The sequence below is a fragment of the Ixodes scapularis genome, unplaced genomic scaffold (genome assembly GCF_016920785.2).
Source record: "Ixodes scapularis isolate PalLabHiFi unplaced genomic scaffold, ASM1692078v2 PGA_scaffold4__175_contigs__length_147842914, whole genome shotgun sequence".
Taxonomy (NCBI): domain Eukaryota; kingdom Metazoa; phylum Arthropoda; class Arachnida; order Ixodida; family Ixodidae; genus Ixodes; species Ixodes scapularis.
Genome location: NW_024609879.1, coordinates 114,890,648 through 114,912,108, shown reverse-complemented (window position 1 = coordinate 114,912,108; position 21,461 = coordinate 114,890,648). Strand labels below are relative to the sequence as shown.

The 21,461-nt window shown below is 47.3% G+C and overlaps 1 protein-coding gene across 1 annotated transcript in view; it reads right to left on the bottom strand.

Moving 5' to 3' along the window:
- LOC8028568 (achaete-scute complex protein T3) overlaps nucleotides 1-20,388 on the bottom strand; it is a 32,717-nt gene extending 12,329 nt beyond the window's left edge. The window contains exon 1 of the mRNA XM_029992395.4: nucleotides 20,282-20,388. Coding sequence (XP_029848255.2) covers nucleotides 20,282-20,388 — 107 coding nt within the window. The remainder of the gene's footprint in view (nucleotides 1-20,281) is intronic.
- Between the last annotated feature and the right edge of the window lie 1,073 nt (nucleotides 20,389-21,461).

Here is a 21,461-nt window from a genome sequence, read left to right as displayed (position 1 = left end):
GACGCTCTGACCTAGATATGGCTCCCCCAAACTCTTCGTTTTTGTCTCCAGTGTGAATTATTTTCATCCCTGAAGTTGGTACAAAAAAGTCATTTATTTCTCTGCTGAACAGAAGGAAGCAAAGAAGAAAAAAAAAAAGTGAAGGGGCAAAAGCAAAAGACACGCACATATCCGCTACACCAGCTCGTGTGCACTTTTGTCCGTTTTTCTTTTTCCTTGGTTAAAAATAAACACTTCGACCTCGGTAGTTTGGCTAATATTGTTTGCACGAAGAGTCGGGATTTTTGCATAAGTGTGCTTTCCTCTTCGTTGTGGGCAAGCAAGCTGACGAGTTACCGATTTGCGAACAACCAAACCACCCACACAAAAAAATGATTTGGAGTTTTAGGTAGCGTGGAGAAAGGCTTTGCGCATCTGAATACTGCCAGACGTCGCGTCTTGTAAATGCCGGTGACAGTGATTCCGGATCCTGGTAGATCAGCCCGCGAACGGATTGATAACGAAATTTGATAACGATACGGAGAATGCGTAGAGGCGTCGGCGGAGTACCGTTATCGGAATCGTCGGAACGGTCTACTAAAACACTCTTTCAGGAACTTCGGGGGTTTCGAAAACCGACGAGACTTCAAGGATAGCGGATTGACATCGAGCATGGTCATACCAACAGCTATAACTAAATCTTGCACGCTTCGTTCGGCCAGCTACGTCATTGCTCCTAGGCCAAGCGAGAAGAACCAGCAAAGGGTCTTCATTGCCGAGCGTCTGCGACAATGCTGGCGAAGCACTCCGAAACACATCTGTTCGCTCGGGAGAAGTGTGTTTCGGCGTCTCGCCGCAGCGGGGCGCCAGTCACGTGGCTCTCCTCTCCATCCGTTGTCTGCCGCTCCCCTTTTTCCATTTCGGCTGCCGCTTCTCGTGGCGATCTGCCAGGCTTTATCAGTATATAGGAGGCTATGGTGGTACTTGTACGTGAAGTCCCATGATACTCCTTTATACAAGTAATTCCAAGCGATACAAATGATGAAGCACAATCCTCTGGAACAAAATGGCGTCATTCAGTTCAGTCGTCCGCTCTGCGCTGCCATTCGCTTCCTGAAACATGCACCGTCACGCAGTCAACGCTTCAAAGAATGTCGCTACGTGTATAGGAAGCTCTAGCAACTTTACTTGTGCCGACAAAAAAGAATTTAAACAAACAAGATAGCACGACGTGACGACGCAATTTTATTGACAGCGAGCGGTTCGCAAGCGAAGAAAAGGTAGATGGTTAGGTTAGGTTAGGTTAGGTTAGACATTACATATCAGACTCCTATTCTGACTCATGTAGCTAAATACTTAGCCTCTGTGACTGTGAAAACATTCAAGTGCGAATACCGCAGAGAACATTTGGAATTTGAGAAGACACTTCCCCACGATGCATGCAGTGCGTGGTTCGTCATCAGACGCTTTAAATTGAGAGAGACTGCACCTTTCGACCCTACTGGTCGTCAACGAGGTAATGCATGCTGAACTTGTGAACAAGCTTGTGTCGTCCCAGCACATCGCTTAATTCTTGCGCTTACGTGATAAACGAAAAGTTGTCAGGGACCTGACACTAGCTACACTGCCGGAGTTCGAAGAGAGGGGACTTTTGCGCAAGGGAGTCGACAAACCTTCTGATGCAGGGTCTGCTCCATTCGAAAAGCAACTGTCTGTTTTCCCAAAAAGTTAGTGTTGTTTTTAAAATAAAGTGTGAAAAAATCACGACATCTCTGTAGATCGACAAACATAAAACCCGAAACGGAGGCAAAAAGGAAGTTGTCTCACGAGACGAAATATACATTTTGTCACGTTCGTTATTTTACTTGATGGCCTTCTGGCACGTAGTCAATCAGTCCCATTTTGTGTCGCATTTGCTTGTTTCACTCTATTAAAACTACTTTTTTTTTTTTAAATAAAACAATTGACTCCTTGATTAGCGAGTTATTTTCGTACATTTTAAATACGAAAGTGGCTGTCCAACCTGTGGTGGGAGCTAGGTCGGGATCGTGCTTTTACTTTTATTTGAACTTTCAGGAAACTATCTGGAGGGCGCGCTAGACGTAAAATAGCATTTCACATATTTTCTAGTTGTGTGGTAAGCGTGGAAGTAAAAAATGATTCAAATTAAAGTATTTGTGATCGCAGAGCAGCGCGTTGGTTCTACAAAGGATATTTAGCTAAATAATTGTGTAAAGAGTGTAGTCAGTAATATTTATCCTTCGTGTTTTCAGTAGTCCTAACTTAAACAAATTGCCCTGTAAAATTGTGTTTTTCAGAAAACAATTAAATTACGTTGTCACCGCTTTTAGGAGTATCATGCGCACAATATCACAATTTTTAATCCTCCGCCGCGCAAGCAATTCAATTTTAAACAGAGTTCAACTGCGCAGATTGCACCTGCAAAGTACAAAATGTCAACAAAAATATATATTTTTTTTTAAATACAAAAAGGCATTGCCGAACGCTCATTCCCCGCCCAAAGGTAGCGCTAGAGGTCACAACCAGATGCCAAAGTTTCAGCCCGATCAAAACCTTAATCAAAACTTAAAAATGATTTTCTGAAAATTTCAATGGGAAAATGGCGGCCGAAGGAGTTTTCGAACACATTGGGCGCTATGGCACCAGAAACCGAAAACGAAAAAAAATGGGCACCATTTTCTCGTTGAACTTTTCAGAAAATCTCTTATAACTTTTCAATAAGTAATCGGATCGGGCTGAAACTTTGGCATCTGGTTGTGACCTCTATAGTGCTACCTTTAGGCGGAGAATTAGAGTTCGGCGATGCCTAGTTGATTTTTGCAGTAAAAATAATAATAATAAATAAATAAAAGAAAACTTGTAATTTTTTTCTGGTGACATCTTGTACACAGCGTTTTTGCTGGCAACAGCGGAAGCTCTGACGGAACAAAAGGCAAAGGGAGTCACCTCACCTTTTGACTGACGTCTCAGTGAAATAACTTCGTTCTAAGAAAGATACGATTCACGGCATGAAGGAAAGCTCAATTATTCGACGATGATCTTTGTAAGCGCCATCAAACGTGTTGTTCGAAACCGGGAATAAATCAACGTCCGCGACCCTGACGTTACCATGCCCGATCTGATGTTACGTCACGACACGACCAGTCACGCATACTTGCGAAATTTGACGTGAAGTTTCGCATTGATTTTTATAACTGATTTAACGAGTATTGGGGCGTCCTTTAATGAAACAAATATCACATATGACTATATTTAGGCGGCCCTCTCTACGTGACCAGCGCACAAACTTAGCAAGTTCCGTATATCACCGGACAATCCCCTCAATAGACGAACTGTAGACGTTAGCAGAGTTACGATCTTCCAATCTTAAAAGACTCTAATTCGATTAATTACGTCGACGTCACGCACGGGTAAGTGACATTCGTACAATATTTCCAGTCAAAGGTACAAGCAGCGGGTCAGCACAACGAAGCCCAGAGCTGCAACCGACTGTCGCCTTTGCGCTCGCTAAGCCTAGCTGCAGTGACGTCACGGAGCGGGTAGTTCTACGCAACTCTTCAGCTGCTCGTTCGTCTTGCGAGGCATTGCGAAGACTGCGGCGCATTCAGTCAGCGCCTGTTCCCGCCCGTCCTGCGAATGCGCGCGATGGAGGCGAGGCAGCCAAATCGTGTTGTGTTCGAGAGGATAACTTTCCGAAGAGGGGAGGAGAAGCCTGCCTACAGAAATACAAAATTCCTATCGCATTTCAAGATCGCGAAAACAAACGCGTCTCGATCCCGTGCCTTCGCAATAAAAAAAACAACACATTCATAAAAGGAAAGAGTACCGAAATTATTTTGCGAGCGGAGCAACTGACAATTAGTGCCGAGGATATATAGCCGCGGCACTGGGAAGTCAGTGCCAACATCTTCATCGTTTTTTTTTGTTTTTCTTTCAAATCCTAAACGAGGAAAACTGATTACCGAGAGGAGCGTACCGCATACGCTGTGTCGTGAGAAGGGGCGGCGACAGCGAGACTCCCTCCATGCGTGACGACGTTGTATCACGTTGTCGCTGTCACCGAACACACGCGCCGACGGGCCGCAAGAATTCCCCCCGCGCGGCGCGTAATCGGCTGTGACGACGCAGTGCACATGAACCCCCCCCCCCCCCCCCCCCCTTTTCTTTTCAACAACAACAACAACAAAAAAAGACAACACCATTAATTTGTGCTGTTTGTTGACAGTGTAGTGGAAGCTAGAGTCGCTCGCCGTCACGGTGCTCCCGCTATTTTGCGCCTGGTTAGAGGGGCGAAAGAGGATATGTGCCGCGAGCCATCGGAAGCCAGTTCGATGCCATGCGAGTGTCACGTGACTCCTGTGAGGGGTTCGGCGGACGCGCGGGGCACGTCACGTGACAAGGTTGGAGCGCTGGATTGGCTGGGTATGGCTCGTAGCGTCCGCTGCTGTTGAGGTGAAGCCGAGTGCACGTATATGTATCTGATGGCCGAGTCGGCAACTATCAATTAGCCGCGTAACCACCCTCCTCCCCCTCCCCCCTCGTCGCGAACCGGTCCGCGATCACGCGGGATCTCACGAGATGTCCGCGAGAGACAAACCCTCTTCGAGGATATTAATCGCGCGTGTGCTTACGAACGAATAAAGAAAAAAAAATAGAAAAAAAGGCCCTTTCTTCGGTTCTTCTCGCGTATTTTCTCACGATTGTCAGAGTGCGGAAAGTTAAGTGCGGCGAGTGGAAATGAGCGAAACGCTCGTCGAAATTATTGCGCTCTTTTTTTTTCTTTTTCCCGCTGGCGGCGATCACGACGTCGAGGCAATGACCAATGGGCGGGGCCTGCCGATTTGGCAGGACTTTGCAGGCCGCCCGCGGGGAGGCGCAACAACGTCCGACGCGCGACCTCAGAAGTATTTGCAGTATTTGCAGGCAACAAGGGAGGCCTGGATACTAGGTTTTGTATAAATAGTAGGTAAAACATAACTGCTAGCAAAAAAAAAAAAAAAAAAAAAAAAAAAAAAAAAAAAACACTGGCGGGGTATAGGGGGCGCAAGCTCCAGCCCGATTTAAAGGGTTTACTAGCATGCATACATTCATTCGGAACAGATACGTCCGGGGTTGAGTGCCCAAGAGACATCTCGAAACGGAGCGGACGGGACTATACCATACATGGGTAAGAGTTCACCAAACATGGTGGCTCGTCCACTTACTCGATTGGAATATTCTATTTGAATCTAACTCTTTCGGATCATTTCGTGCAGCTGGACAGAATGACCGAGCAGGAAGTTGCGAGCACTGGGCCTTCGTCACCCGAGTCACCACCCAAAACATCGACCTCAATTCTAGCGCTTCATTTGAACCAGTAGCCACTTTAGTTGTGGACAGGGTATGGAGGATGAGAGCTTGAGGTGGCCAACGCACCCTCGTACTCATGCTATCGTTGCTCCCAGCAGGGGAGTAATTGTTCAATTCGTTCTCGTTGCTCCCAACAGGGGAGTAATTTTTCAATTACTCCCCTGTTGTGGCAGCGCGGACCGACATCTCTCGGTCGTTACTCGGTTTGTTTCAGCTCACCTTGTCCACGACTGTACAATCTCATCGCGACTTCGTTAGATGTTTTAACCAACTTGCTTCGTAGAAAAAGTAGACACGGCAAACAATCTCTTTTTCTCAAAACAATATTTAAACAATATAAAGTTGCGCAAAACGGCATTTTGCTTTAAATTAAACTGCTAATTTCGCAGAGAGGTGGTCCAAGTAAAAATATGCCAGACCACTCAAGCAATGGAGCGCCATATGAACTTGTGATTTATGGAATTTAAACGAAGTAATATTTTTTTTTAAGCGAGAAAATGTTTTTTGAAGTTGAGCTCCCGCGACAACGCGCGGGGTGGTTCCATGCGCCAGCTTCTCCGCACAGCACGACGACAATGGACATTATCTGAGCCCAGGCACATGTTCTGGTGCTCTAAATGGGGCATGCAGCAATAAGTTGCCACAAAGTAGGGAGCAAGAAACATCGTTCTTTATACCTATTTTTTTTCAGGCAGTGGCTTGTGCCTGGTGAGAGTTACGTTACAAAGCTGGGAGGTCTCGGTGTCATCTGTGAAAATTTTTTAAGCAGAATCCGCAGGTTGCGGTTTTAGCCGTTTACGAACTGGACGGGAACGTAACTACAACGTTACTAAGTACACAAGCTCTATTTGCAGAAAAGTACATCTTGTAGCCTAAAATAGAGGGCGTGAGCTAAACAAGACGAATAGTTCAATTACAGGCACATAGATGGCTCTAGGCGATGGCTAGCACCAGAGCATGCGCCACGAATCGAATCAAATAAGCTCGATCGCCGCCGTGGTCTGGCGTATTTTTACTTGGACCACCTCACTGCGAAATTTGCAGTTTAATTTAAACCAAAATGGCCGTTTTGCGCAACTTTACGCTGTAATATAACATAAACGTTGTTTTTTTTTAACGGCAGGAAGCTCTTTCATACGAAAAGTGTATCTACAATAGATGCGGAAGACACTCCTAGCACGGGTATACAGATTCATTCTCATCAAAACCGCAATAACCCAAGCCCGTGAAACTTTTCCACATTCAGTGAGAAAAACCTCACGTCAGGCAAACACCACCACCACCCAAATTTAATAATAAAAAAAAAAAAAAAACTCGAAAAATGGCAATATTTTAGCATTATTTCTTCAGTTAAAAACAAACAAAAGAACAAAAAAAAACTATATTATTTTAAACCGGCCTCATATGAAGCAACAATGCAAGTAGAATTGGACAGAAAAAATAGTGCGTTAATAACTAAAGATCTGTACTTTGGGCAATTTTTTTACTTGTGCCTAGTGTCGCGCCTCTTCGGGAATTTCAAAGACCGCTAGCGCGACCAAAAAAAATTTATAGACTAAAATATTTAAGCAAGTGACTATTTAACACACAAGGAACCCCTGTGATTTTTTTTTGAAAGAATCGATGATGGTCGAGCGTCACGCCTGAGACGTTTGGCCAGGGAATGACCCAGGAATCCCTATCACTCACACAACCACCTAAGCTTCACGAAAAAAAAAACAACAAAAAAAAAAAACACACACACACACATGCAATGTAGTATATCCATTGGTCGTGACAACCTGCCCAACCATCGCGCGACAGTATGTCGTAAAAGATGGAATCTGATAAGGTGAAGACAGTGTTGTCAAACAGTCGGTTCAACTTTTTTTCTAATTCTAGGAAAAAAAAATGAAAGCCGTTTACAACTCCCTGTAACGCCGAATTAGAGCGCAGCTCTTGAGGAGGAGGAGGGAAGGGTACTGGGGGGTGGGTCAAGTGACCTCGGGGGGCGGGGGGTCACGTGACCTTGGGGGTCACGTGACCTTGTGGGAGTCACGTGACCTTGGGGCGTCACGTGACGTCGGGGGGGGGGTCACGTGACCTGGGGCCATGTGACGATGCCGATGACGTCATCAGTGATGATGATGCGGATGCCGGTGACGTCATCAGTGACGTCACTGATGACGTCATCAGTGGCTATGACGTCAACGGGGGGTCACGTGACCTGGGTAAGCATCGTGACCCTCGTGAGGGTAACACTAGTAACCCTCGTGAGGGTAACCCTAGTAACCCTCGTGAGGGTAACTCTCGTGAGGGTAACTTTCGTGACCCTCGTGAGGGTAACTCTCATAACCCTCGTGACCCTCGTGAGGGTAACCCTCGTGAAGGTAATCCTTTTGAGGGTTACTAACCCTCGTAACCCTCACGAGGGTTAGTAACCCTCGTGAGGGTAACCCTCGTGAAGGTAACCCTTTTAAGGGTAACTAACCCTCGTAACCCTCGTGAGGGTTACGAGGGTAAGTAAGCCTCGTGATCCTCGTGAGGGTAACCCTCGTGAGATTAACCCTCGTAACCCTCACGAGGGTTACGAGGGTTGCAATTACGCCGACGGCGACGCCGACGCCGCTCAAGCCGGGAACGGGCCCCTAAGAGCTGCGCTCTAAAAACACGAATATTTAAAAATGTTGGCTTGGGGATGCGTATTCCCTTGTCTTCTTTGAGCACTCCAATCTGCGAGAGACGAAGTTAGCAAAAACAACGACGAAAATGAAGAAGGTCGACCCAGATTCAACCGAAGTCTCACTGTCGCCTATATGAGTGTCTCGTCTATGTGCGCACACCAAACACGGCGCTCGCAACTTTCACGACCTATAGGGGGCGCACTGGTGCCTGTCAAAATGGCTGTCATCTTGATGATCGTCGTAGAACAGCAGTACGAGGCTGGATCTGCAAGGCGTGAGTAATTCTAGTTTCGCTATGTACGAGCAATATTGGAACCCGAGTTTATTTTTTCACGTTAGCAAAGTGTTGGCAAGCATCTTTATTGTGAGGCCGATCATCCAGGAGCTAGGGAGTGCGATTCTCACACCGCGGTACCACCATCGCTGAAACGGGCATTACCCAAAAACGTTGAGTTTCTGTTATCTTGGTGGCTTTGTGCAGTAAACGAAGCTACAGAGCTTCTTGAGAAAAAAAAAAAAAAAGAGTTAGAAGTGAATCATAGTGTAGTTTTACCCCGTGAACCCGAATACCCAAACCATTTGCTGCGCAAGTATTGTTAATCGCGAGAAAACGCGAAAGACAGTCGCTGTACGTGACGTCATTGACTGATCTTTTGGCTGCCCAAGGCTAGGGAGGCGGGGCTTCAGCCCTATTTTGAAACTGCTCTTATGGCTCTCCGGCAGGTCGCATTGAAATATAATTTTGATTTCTTACTCTAAAGGCCAAGTGAACAGAATTCAAGTGCTTTTTTTTTTTTTTTTTTCTAAAATGCATGCAGAATTGCCCCATCTTCCCTTTAATATTTTGTATTGAGCGCAGCTATTTCAAAAAGCAGCAATCTAAAATCGCGAAGTCAACTGGGGTATGAAGTCAAAATAGGTTGGCATGGACTTATTCCCTTTACGACAAAAAGCCACGGTCGCGACTGTAACGCACGAAAGTAGAAGAACACTTGGGAGTTTTCGTAGACCGCGGTTTCTCCTCCGTAAGCCATCCGCGACGAAGAATCCGCTACTGCGCCTGCGCGCCGATGGCCGTAGAGTTCCGGGTATCGGTTGCGCAGTGCGTTGCGGGGCGGTGGAAAGCATTAGGGAGCTGTAGTAGATCGTTTTTCTCCTCCGCTACGGTATCCCCGAAGAAAACGCCGCAGCTGCGCATGCGCGCCGCCAGCCTTCTCTGCGTAGTTCGAGGTCTTGTGGCGGATTACGGAGCGCTATCCGGGTGCTTAGCGGGCTGCGGAAACGGTCTACTGCAACTCCCTATTTATGTAAACTCCCTACTGAAGCACGTATTTCAGAGACCGGACCTGCGTACCGTAACGTGGTAAACGACGAAGACTACAGCCCCAATGAGCCCATCAGCGCGTCAGAGCGAGTCACGTGACAAATTTTCGTCCATGTTTTTTGCTCGTCGCGCTTGCTCCCAACCATACGAAGACGCAAAAAGAGGGTGGGGGGGCCTAACAAGAGAAGTCAAACGGAGATAAGCATATGTCACTCTCCCAAGGCAGCCCAAGGAGTAGCTTATTTTTCGGTGTACTTCTCGGCCAGCATAGCAAAAAACAATTTTCTTCTCCCCCCCTCTTTCTTTTCTTTTTTTTTTTTTTGCCAACGTCGGTTTTTGGGTTGGTCAGGAATCCGGAACACTTCGCCAGCTTAGCCGATTCACAAATGGCACTTGAGTGACTGGGCGCCACCTATCCGATAATTCAGGGATATCGGCTGGATCAAAATGGTATCAGAGCCACTCTTGGACAACCCAACACGCGGGTCCCGATTTTCTCTCGGCTTCGAATGCCGCATGACAACGCGTTGAGGGAGAAACTCGGACACGCGGCATTCGACCCACGCAGATACTGATGTGACTCGCGTTTGCACACTGTCTTTTTGTATGAGGTGTGAGCTGTGTGGTCCCCGGCTTTAACGCCGCGGCACACTGCTCGTACAACGTGCAAAAGACATGCTGTCCGCTGCTGCAGCATGCATCGCGACAGAAGTACGTCTCAAGCATGATCGAAGCACGCCTGCTTCATTTATTTGGATGCCTCGAGCATGACATGTACACCGTTCGAGGGAGACTGTCTTTTAAATGACGTATACGAGCAAGCTGACCGCGATCTCAGGTTCAGAAAACGCTTAATTCCAATGGTTCAAGAGTGAGGGATAACATTGCAAGCAGAGACGGAACCTCGTGTGTGCTTGTATATATGTGAGCGTGCCCGCGTGGGGAGGTGGCTGACTAAAGCGCGATCCAAACCAACGCTTCTTTTTGCGCCTGTAGGTCGTGCGGCTGCGGATGTGACGCATTTCGTGGCGTTTTTGCTGTTTCCGGGCGCGCTTTCTGAGTCAGAACCGTGCGCTTTGGTTTGGACGGGCGAAACCTCGGGCGAGGGCGCACGCGCGCACGCAGGCACGAGCGCACAAGCAAGGTGCAACTGCGACAGACTGGCCGGCCAGACGGCGAGAGAAAGAGAGAGAGAGAGATCGCGTTGTCATGTTGGAAGAGAATAAAAGGGGGGGGGGGGGGGAGGAGAGGGCAGCCAGACGGCGAGAAACGCGGAGCCGGAACTAGCTTGCCCTCCACCGATTGGCCGGGACGCAGGAGCGTCCCACTACGTCACCGCGCGTTTTTGTGCGCGTTGAGAAAGAAGTTGAAATCAACCAACTTTCTTGTGCGCGCCCGGAAGGAGCGAAGAAGCGGCGCGACGTCACGAAAATGCGTCACATCCGCAGCCGCACGACCTACTGGCGCAAAAAGAAGCGTTGGTTTGGATCGCGCTTAAATCTACTCCACTCAAGTTACTGCGCCTTAAACATTCTTGAGAGTGACTTCCTATCTTTGCGAATAGTTTCCAAAGTCAGTACACAGTACTCCAACTTGAATACTTTTCACGAGTAACTTGTACTCACTTAGTTGTGAGTCACTCCCGCCTTTTTTTCAGAACGAGGCCGACCGTGACCTAGATTCAGGCTCGGAGACATCACTTTTGTGTCCATGATTGCTTATCTTTCGCCCCCGAGGTAGCGCAGAGAAGCTTGTTCCCTCTGCGTTTCTACTGGCGTTTTTTTTTTCATTCCACCCAAGATAATCCTCCGACACGGGGCGGCGCCCCTGGCTGAGGGGTGTGGTGAGAGGACAACTTTTCTCTCGCGCTGATAAGAGATAAAAGAAAAAAAAAGAAAGAAAAAAAAAGAAAAAAGAGGAATTTGTGGTTGAGCGGAGCCACCGATTCTGAAACGCGCTCCAAGCTTGCGCAGGGAACCTCCAGGGTTCGATCCCCACCGCCCCCGCCCGTTCCGATCTGGATTAGTTTCGCACCGGCACGCGTTCGTGTAATCACTCCTGCGTGATGCACGTTAAAAAGCCCAGGTTAGCGGTTGTGTACGGCACTGGGTAAAATTTCTCATCTACAGCTAAGAGACCGGTCACCCGTTGAGGTGTACCAACATCAAGGCTGTATGAACATGCAAAGCAAGACTTTTTTTTTCTTTAGATGGGAAGAACTTGTTGTATGAAGCTTCTTCTTGAAGGCAACGAGTTACTTTTACGATTATTTCGACTGATGGATACCATTCCGGTTAATCGATTAATGATTTAATCGCGATCAATTTTGAACCGTTTAATCACTTGCATTGCGACGAACCAAAACAAGAAAAGTGACGGTGTTAGAGAAGAATAACATAGAGAACGAAAATCGGACTACACGATTTGTAGTCTTTCCTCACATGACAAACTTGTATTGAAAAAAAAAGTTTTGGAGTAGTCAAGTGATTTTGTTCATGGATTTTACGTATCTAAAGTCACCAAATCGGTTCCCAGCGCTGCTCTCGCTCCTCCCAAAGTCGACGGGCGAGCCTCGCGTCGCGTCGCTCAGTGGCGGCGGTTCGAAAGAAAAGCCTGGCGTCTTAGCTGGACAAGTGACTGGATATTCGCGGGGTCCAATTTCGGACATTCCGCCGACTGAGTTTTTCGGGAGCATCTCGCTAAGGCCGATAGTCGCATTACGGCCGAGAGTGCATTAAGGCCGAGAGCGGCGAAAGGGCCGAAGGTGGCTTTGAGGCCGAATAGGGCATAACGGCCGAGAACTGCATTAAGGCCAATAGTCTCTGAATGGGCTGGTGTGGCCGCCTTCTCGGGGGTCGCGTTGTGATTGACAACTTTAGTTGCCAACCATGTTACCAACCAGTTTCTCTTCAAACTACCGTAAACACAAAGGAGGAGGGGTGTCGGCAGCCGCAGGGTCCGGCGTGGCCTTTCGTCGGCTCACGCCGAACGCCGTTCATGCCCGTAAAGTAAATCGCCGAACACCCCGCGAAAACTGAAGAGCCTATACAATGGCCGAAAGTGCGCGCACCAATGACGGAGGATTAGTCCAGGAGAATCGAAAGCACCAAATTAATTTCTTTTCCGTTTTATTCTATTCGGGAATTCGGGGTAAACAATTATTCCCGCCTTCTACTTTCCTTTAAACCAGTGTCCTCATCAGAGGCCCTAAACTCGTCAAACTGTCAAAGTTGGAGCAGAACGTCCGCGGAGCGCGCTAATTGGACGTTGGCGAAAAAAGCGCCAAGTCATCGTTGTGATAGGCCAGTCGGTGCTCGCCGTCAACTTCGGCCCCAACTTTGTGTTTGATGAGTTTAGAGGCCCTGCAGTTGGTTGGGATCCGGACAATATGGTCCTGAACATAATGGTCCGGGACAGTATATGGTATTGGAAAAAATGGTCCCGGGTGCTAGGCCGGACAAAACAGTCTCAAGTCATTTTCGCGGCATTTTTTTTTTCGTACTATTCACAGGTTTGTAGATTTCGGGTATTTATTTTTGCTAAACACTTATGACATGAGCCGTTGGTCATTTTTTTAAGTTACATCTTTATCGCTTGGTCTTCACAGGTTTCTGTTATTAAATGTGATTCGCAAAATGCTTATGCTGCGAGCCGTTTGTCAATCTAGAGTTCATAGTTTTGCGCATAATTTTCACATTCGTTCTTCGTTTCGTGCGTTCAACTTGAGTTTGAACTATTCTACTAAGAAATGCAACAGCGACTTCTAACTATCTACACACAGTACGTTCAAGGAAGCCGTCCCATGAATGGCCCTCCGTAGGGCGTGGGCCATATTAACACGTTCTCAAAACAAGTGTCACTTTAAGATCGTAGACATTTTGTTGGAACATATTAAAACGTGTCATGTGTTAAAAAGCATGTTTATGTTCATCGTTATTTCCTAATATTGCATCGAAACATGTTGTATCTGAACGATAAATTGCCTTTATTCTTCGTATGACGAATCGACATGTGACGAACGGTTCACATTAACTGAAGAGCGTGTTGGTAACAATGACTGGCAACACAAAGAATAAAACAAACTCCTTTGTCCGGAGTTTGTTTTATCCTTACTGTTGCCAGACGAATGGTCCGAACGACATTTTAGACAGAATGTCGAAAGTGTCGTAAAATGTACTTGGGACCATTTCGTCCAGGTTTGCACTCGGGACCATATTGTTCGGGACCATTTTTGTCCAGGTTTGCACTCGGGACCATATTGTTCGGGACCACATTGTCCGAGACCATATTTTCCTACACCCCAGTTGGTTGGGTCAAGGACGCATGAGCAACGCTGAATTTTAACGCGTAAGTTCCTTGAGAGGGAAAGCTAGGCGCGGCGTATCCTTCGCTACATTTACTCGCTTCAGTATTCGACACTTCACAGACCTGGAGGTGTACACCAATATGAAGGGTAAACTTTAGCTCAAATTTAAATGTAATGCAAGCTTCAGGGGCGACGTCGATGCGTCTGCAACCCACAGCAAGGCGAGAATACATCTCACACGGCCGCATAAACGCCAAACCAGTGTCTGTTTAGAGTAGCAAAAATTATTGCGAACAAGCAATTGAGTTTGCTCCTGCCGAAGGACATCAACGAACTTCTCTGCATTCATACATGGAAAAATAAGCTGTAAGTCTTTTTGGACTGTTCTCAAAAAGACATCAAAGTTGAAGTTGATACATTGCGTCGTTTACCTCACAGAAAAAAAAAAAAGATCAGCAAATGCAAGAAGTGCAAATATATCCTCATTAATATACTAACCATGAAAATCAACGAAACCGATTAATCGAATAATTCATCGATTAAAGGGTGCCAATTAATCGGGTTAACATTTTTAATCGACGCCCTGCCCTATTATGTATTACTCTACTCCGGGACTTTTTACAAATGTGAGTATTTAGTATTATAATCAGTTACTTTTTTGGCTGGTATTCAGTAATTTAACTTAAATACTTCTTTGAGTATCTTGTAGAAATCCGCCGTGAGGCTCGGGAGGCTAACGTATAATTTGACTGTTTTTACCGTCGGCATACCGAATACGTTCGAGGATGAGGCACATGAATCAGCATTAGCACTGAACCACATTGATTACGTAGATGACTAAGACGAGGGTTCAAAGGTCATTTACTTGTGACGACTCGGGTATGCTAACTAATAGTGGCGGAGCATTCGCAGTTAGAAGCGCATATATTTATGACGAAAGTAATCCCTGGAGAAGGGGAACAAGAGGGACAAAGGACAAACATAAACCTCCAAACACAGCTAGGTGACTGGTGAGCGACCGAAAAAATCCGCCTGGTCCGGGTATCGAACCCGGGACCTCTCCATTACAAGTCCCGGGTTCGATACCCGGACCAGGCGGATTTTTTCGGTCGCTCACCAGTCACCTAGCTGTGTTTGGAGGTTTATGTTTGTCCTTTGTCCCTCTTGTTCCCCTTCTCCAGGGATTATTTTCGTCATTCTTGTCCAGCTCGCTTGCACCTTTGCATTTAATTGCATTATAAAAATAAATATATATTTATGATCGCGCATTTAGGATCGAAAGGCGTCAAGGATAGTCAGCGTATAAGGACACTGTTTCTCGAAAACATCGTCCTTCGCATTCACAGTAGACTGAAAACAGTTTTCGCTGCATGATTACGTGAGGAAACTCGCGGAGCTAGAAATAATAATGCTAGAAATAATGGTAAGTCAACATCACGCAATTTGTTTGTTCATGACATCAACGTTGTCAATCAATCAATCAATCAAAGATCGAACACACCAAGGTCGTCTCCGGGTGTCGTGGCTCTATTCGGTATAAATCTTTGAACTATATGCAATGCCTCACGGGACTTTCTATCTATGAGAGATCGCTGAAAAAGTGCAAGAAAGCTTGCGAACCACGTATACGCGCGAACCCTCCTTGAGCAGAAGGATAAACGACTGGAGCAGGACACGGCAAATCCTGGGCGTGATCAATGAAGAGAGACGGAGACTTAGAACAAAAGCACATAGAAAATTTAATTTGGTTGCGGTCAGGAAGCTAATTACGATACATGCACTCTGCACAATGATCGCTTCTGTAATATTGGGTATAACGCTTTCGAAGAACGGGTTCACATATCTAGGTTTACGGATGCTTATAGGGAGTATTCACTGGACGCCATATTTGTGGGTGCTGTTTAGAGCGCACGCTCAGAACGAGCTCACATCAATAGGCTGCTAAGACCGGCTCTCTTGATGGTGCGGAATGCACGTTGCAAGAGAACTGTGGAAGCTCGCCATCAGCACGCGCCACGGTGCACGCGCTCAGCATTCGCGCACACAGCGATGGCCGCCAGTGAATACTCCCTATACAATCACTAGTAAAGCTACTACCATTAACCGAATCAAAATATGCTAAAGTTCAAAAAGTAACGGCGAGTGCGAAAAGTCTAATCTGCCTGGACGGGAGAGGCGAGCGCAAAGGAACCACCGAGCGAGGTGCCGAGAGACACTTCCCGCACGCGTCGTCGGGGAATCCGAAGAAGGGCGGAGGACTCTGGGAAATCAGGCGGCAGCTCACGCCGTCAGACACTCCTTCCCCGGCCTCAGCATACTACCCTTGCCGTTTACGTGACAATAAGAACTAAATTTCTTTATGAACCGAAGTAGGCTATAAGACTAATTTCGTCACAAAAAGAACTGAAATTGTGGGCGCTTGTAGGATTTAGTTCAGTAAAAAACACTCGTCAGCAAGAAAGAGGATATTGCTTCCTTTCTCGCTGACAAGTATCGTTTTCACTGTAATAGGTTATAGCCAGCCGGCAACAGCCAGGCGGCGCCAGCAGAGTGAGAGCCCACGGTCATACCCTGCCTCGTTCTAACTTGACAAAGGGTGAACGATAGGCCCCACATTGCGTGCCGAAGGCTTCGAAATGCGCGACGTATACGAGCGCAACGCACACATATTGGAGCATGACGCAGCGAAAAGCCTGATACTTCTTCGGAGTAGAGGCGTGCTCCGGTGATACGCAGTCACGTTCCCATTGGCCCGCCAGGGCCGTAGCTTCCGCTGTTCTGGCATGTTGCGCGATCACGGCTTCCTGGGATACCCAGTATTTCTTGCTTCAGACACTAATCTAAGCGGCGCCACCAGAGTAATAGCTCACGTTTGAACAATGCAGCCGTCACTCCCAGGGGTATCCAATATTTCTTGCTTCAGTCGCTTGATGGCGCCAAACCAAACAGCATTGCAGGCTGCCTATACAGGCGCCCACAGTGTAATTCCTTGTTTTGACGATATTATCTATACGGCTCATATAGAGACGTTTAATTTTTCTCAATTCTCGTTTGATCCAGGTAATATAATATTTTCAAACTTTCGCGTTCTAATGCCAACCGCTGCAGCGTCACATTCCCGCGGAGTTTGAGATTTCTTCGGTGCAGTTGATTCAACCTGGCCGTGAAACACGGTTTTCTTTTTTCGAGAACTTTCCGTAAATGTTCTCGAGGGATCCCGAGCCCGAAACGGCGTAGTTGACGCATACGCGCTATAGTTTTAGCTATATGTATACGTATACACATATCTTGGTGGCGAACAAGGTGCCTGTATCTACGGAGCAGCGGTGCGCATATAGTCAAATTTCTGGCGAAGGAAAAACCAGCTGAAATTTTGAGAAGGTTGCAAGCGCAGTATATACGGGAACAAAACCACGCCACGGATCAAAAGTGTGCGCATGGTGTTAACAGTTACGAGAGGGACAACAGCTGGCAGCAAATGAACCGCACGCGTTCGACCGCTTTCACGCGCTGGTGCCCCATACATGTAGGCAGGTGCAGCGTGCGCGTGAACGTAGCTTTGGCAAGCTTGCAATCGCCCGCACGAGCAGAGACATGGCGGCGGCCAGATGCCCTGTTTGCAATCGTCTATACGCCGAAGGAATCGGGAAGCAGCCGAAGCGATGGCAGCTGACACCGACGCAGTTTCGCGCTTGTCGGATTCCTCTGTAGGAATGAGAGGATCAACATTGAAAGGCCCTCGCACTTGCTGATTTAATTAATTGTGCGGTAGTTTTTTTTATATCACCCGGGTGGTCTTTCCTCGCTTGTTAACCACATAACTGCTCTAGGGTTACCTAGATTCTTTTAGGAAAAATATAACAAATAATATTTTCCACTACGTTTTTGCTGTCTTCGAGATCGATGTTAAAGAACTAAAAATGTTGAAGAAGGAGCGTTTTGCTCTATGAATGTTGTGCAAGTCAACGCATTTTATGATAAAGACTTTCTGCCAACCGGCTCTCACCAAGTTTCCGACCACCGAATAATTATGGTAATATAAACACCTGACTTTTTTTAAAATCTCAGTGCTTTGATTTAATCAGGGTTTCAGGCTTACAAGAAATGGTACAGTCATGTCTCGTTAATACTATACATGAGCGACACTCATTATGGACGCTTCTTGGGGAAACGAAGCTGTCCATTTATTAACGAGACATCACAGTAGTGATGTCATTTGAAATGAGGAAAAAAAAAAAGCTAATTTAATATTTTCCGCTGTGGCCGTGCAGCAATGAACAATTTCGCACCGATTAACCTTCGATCGATTATTTAGTCTAATATGGAGGCTACTAGAATTGCTAAAGTATCGTGACATTCCAACATTTATGCACTCAATCGCCATGGGATTTGCGAACTCTTCGCAACCCAGAAACGCTAAGAACGTTTTTAGAACGCCATTTTATTTATTGGTTTCTTCTAGATACGTTCGAGTGCCTCGGATTTATGACAGAGAGCGAGGTGAACAGAAAGGGAATATATTTACGGTTTTCTTTTTACTAATGTTCAATAGCCAGGTACGAAGTTCTGTAGAAGTAAGTGAATTATGAAACAAGCTCGTATGCTGATCCCACAGCCCCCATACTGTGGGCCGTAGCGAGCCAAATACTAAGTACTATAAAAGTAATAAGAAGGGGGGGGGGGGGGGGGGGGGTTGCGCCGAGCGGCATCTGGACAAGACCCCCGAGCACGCAAGAAACTTTCAGACTCCTGGACACGCGGGTTCGCCCCTCTCACCTGTATTTTTTTTCTTTTATTCCAGCACTGTGTGCGTGTTTTACGATTGAGAAGTTAATTATAGCATTGTTTTCTAAACCTGTAATTTTTTTCTTATTTTTTTCGCACGATTGAAAAGTTGCTTGCAGCATATGTGCATTTTTGGAATAACCGCGCACCGGCCAACTGGAGGCTCCGTTCGCAAGAACTGAGCGCCATGGAGGCGCGTGCCGTGAACACGTGCGACGCAGCTATGGCTGTCGTTTACCAAGAATAATAACCAACATGCCGAACAGTAACCGACCCAACGTTCTGCAACTTTGTCGTGAAGGTGCCGCAAACCTGCCATCCTTCGTGATACCCTACTGTACATTATCATTGCCCCCCCCCCCCCCCCCCCCCTTTCATATCTCGCTCTATATTACCAATATCATTCGCTACACAGGCATTTATTCTACGGGCTGCATGTCTAAAGGCCTGTTCACACATGCAGCGGAGCGCTCCAAGCATAGCGCTGACCTCCCGCTAAGCGCGTGCTGACGGCAGCGTTCACCAGCTTTGTATCGCACCGTCAAAACTGTTGCTCATGGCAGACGGCAAGTAGCTGACGGCACGTGAGCAGCGCTACATCAGCGCTTCGCTGCATGTGTGAACCGGTCTTTACTGTGGCGCCTGCACTCGCGAGCGGAAATAAATACCCGCATTTTTTTACGATTGAGAAGTCAGTCAGCGTTGTACGCGCGCGTCAACATTTTTGTTGCCTTTTTTTTTTTCTCTTTACTTTTAAATTAAAGAAGCTATATGTGAGATCTGTTCTTTTGCTTAAGTGCCGCGTTGATTTTTAATTTTTTTCCCCCTTTTAGAACATAACGTTTGTCATTTTCCAAACAACGCCTCCGACTCCTTCTTCGCTCCTCACAGAATCCGTCCACCAGGGCGTGGACCTACCTACCGCCCGGTCAACGGTCCTATCAAAATGTAAATTTTTTCTTCACGAACCTGTAACACTGATTACTTCTCAAAAGACGGGGACGACACTCTGGGGTGTCCGCGTAGATAGAGTATGGGGCGTAAAAATAATTTAATGGCATCCTGGTTGACGCTGGACAAAGCAGGATTTCACGTTTAAAGCTAAACGTCTCAGATGATGCGCAATTCTGCGAACGAACTAAAAAAAACTTGCCGAACTTTACCGCGTCGCGCGGGAGCATAATGTCTGCTGAGCAACATGCGTGGAACAAAAACGTTGTTGTAGTTTTCAAGGTTTGTAAGTTTCCTCACCCTCAGTCCTGTCCACTGGCCGAAGAATAGTAACCCACGCAAAGGACAACGGGGTTTTAATCTACCCGATCATGGGCAGAATTTTGCAATCAAGACGCCGTATCTATTGGGTCTACAATTTACCATTTCGTTTCGCCTGACATTTTAAGAGTAATTCGGCGAGATTCAGCCAAAAAAAAAACGGAACTATTTAGCCGTCAGATTTTGAGAAAGCGCGAGCCTAGATTGCCACAGGCTATGGCGACATCGTTACACAGGTACGATCGCTAGCCTGAGGATATTTAAAGTGTATCACGCAGTAGTGATACAGGACCTCACGTGCCGGTACGATTCTGATCCAGATCGAAACGGGCAGGTGCGGAGATAGAACCCTGGATACCATGGGTTCTGCAACGAGAGTTCTGCTCCACATCCTCCGAACGCCCCTGATCCCCCCCCCCCCCCCCCCCCCTTTTCTCCCAAGTTTGAGTCCAGTCTTCGGGACTGATGCATGATATCAGCCAAACCAGACGAAAGCTAAGATATCACTGTCCACCCCAAGAATGAACCTCCCAGGAAGAGGTCAAAATCACGCGACCCGAGCGAGTAAGTGATCGATCTAACCTCCGGCACAGTCCAGGCAGCGTCGTGGTGGTAGTCCAGGCAGCCTGTCCGAAAAACACGGCCGAGAGGTCATCGCTTGACGGCGGGCTCGGCAACAGCGTCGCCATCTTCGTCACTCGAGTAGCAGACGACCGTCTGATTCCGCCGCCGTCGCCTGCTACTTTCCCGTTTCGGGAAGGGCAAGCGAGAGAACGAGGAGGAAACGCGCGCCCCCTCTCTCAAAACGCATACTGACGTCACGACCAATGGGAGCGCCACGCGTCGTGACGTCACGAACCCCGCTCGTCCAACCGGAACGCTGCACGAGAGCGCCACGCGACACGTACGCGCGTGGAGAGGAGGAGGCGGCGGCGGCGCAGCTAAACCGAAACCAAATACGAAAACGAAACCAAAACTAAACAAAAGCAGACCGCGTCGACTTCGCACGCGCGTGCGTGCGGGCCGCGCACGCGAACGGAGCGCGCGAAACTCGCGTTCGGAGCACGTGGCTCGACGCGTGCTCGTCGTATCGACCAATGAGGCCTGCCTTTCGCGGTTTCCTCGCGTGTGCTCGGCCAATCGGAGGAGTCGATGGACACTTTTTCGTATATATATATATCTCCGAGATGTGAGCACCGTACGGGTTTTTCTGTTCGTCGGTTGCGGAGAGCCGACACTGGGTAAGATTGATTGGGTTGCCATTTGGCTCCGAGCGATTTCTCGCGGGGCGCTCGTAGCTGTATTGCCAGCCCAAGGCCTGCTTATTGGAATAAATCAAAACCCGTTCTTAACAACGTCGTCGTGTGTTCCTCCGCAGATATCGGGCCGTAATGCTGGCGGGGACGGATATTTTGCTTTTTTTCGTGCTTGTTTTTGCGTCGAATTCTGCACACCGCCATTTAGAGCCTATCAGTTCGTGCCGTTGACTTTTACTCATTGAAGGTCGCAACAGGAAAAGAGAGACAAGATATGCAATAAAACAAAACGTCGGTTTGCGAAAGAAGAGTGAAGAGGCCTAAATGCAACGCTAAGTTGCGTCAGCAGGACAACCAAGTTCGAGGGTCTTTTTAATATCAATATTTTATGCAGGATGCGTAATAATAAAAGTACTGCCCGAGGTAAAAAGAAAAATATCTAGAATTTTTATTTTAACGTTTACTAAATCCTGTTACTTTGAAATCGGGTTCTAGCAGCGCTTGAG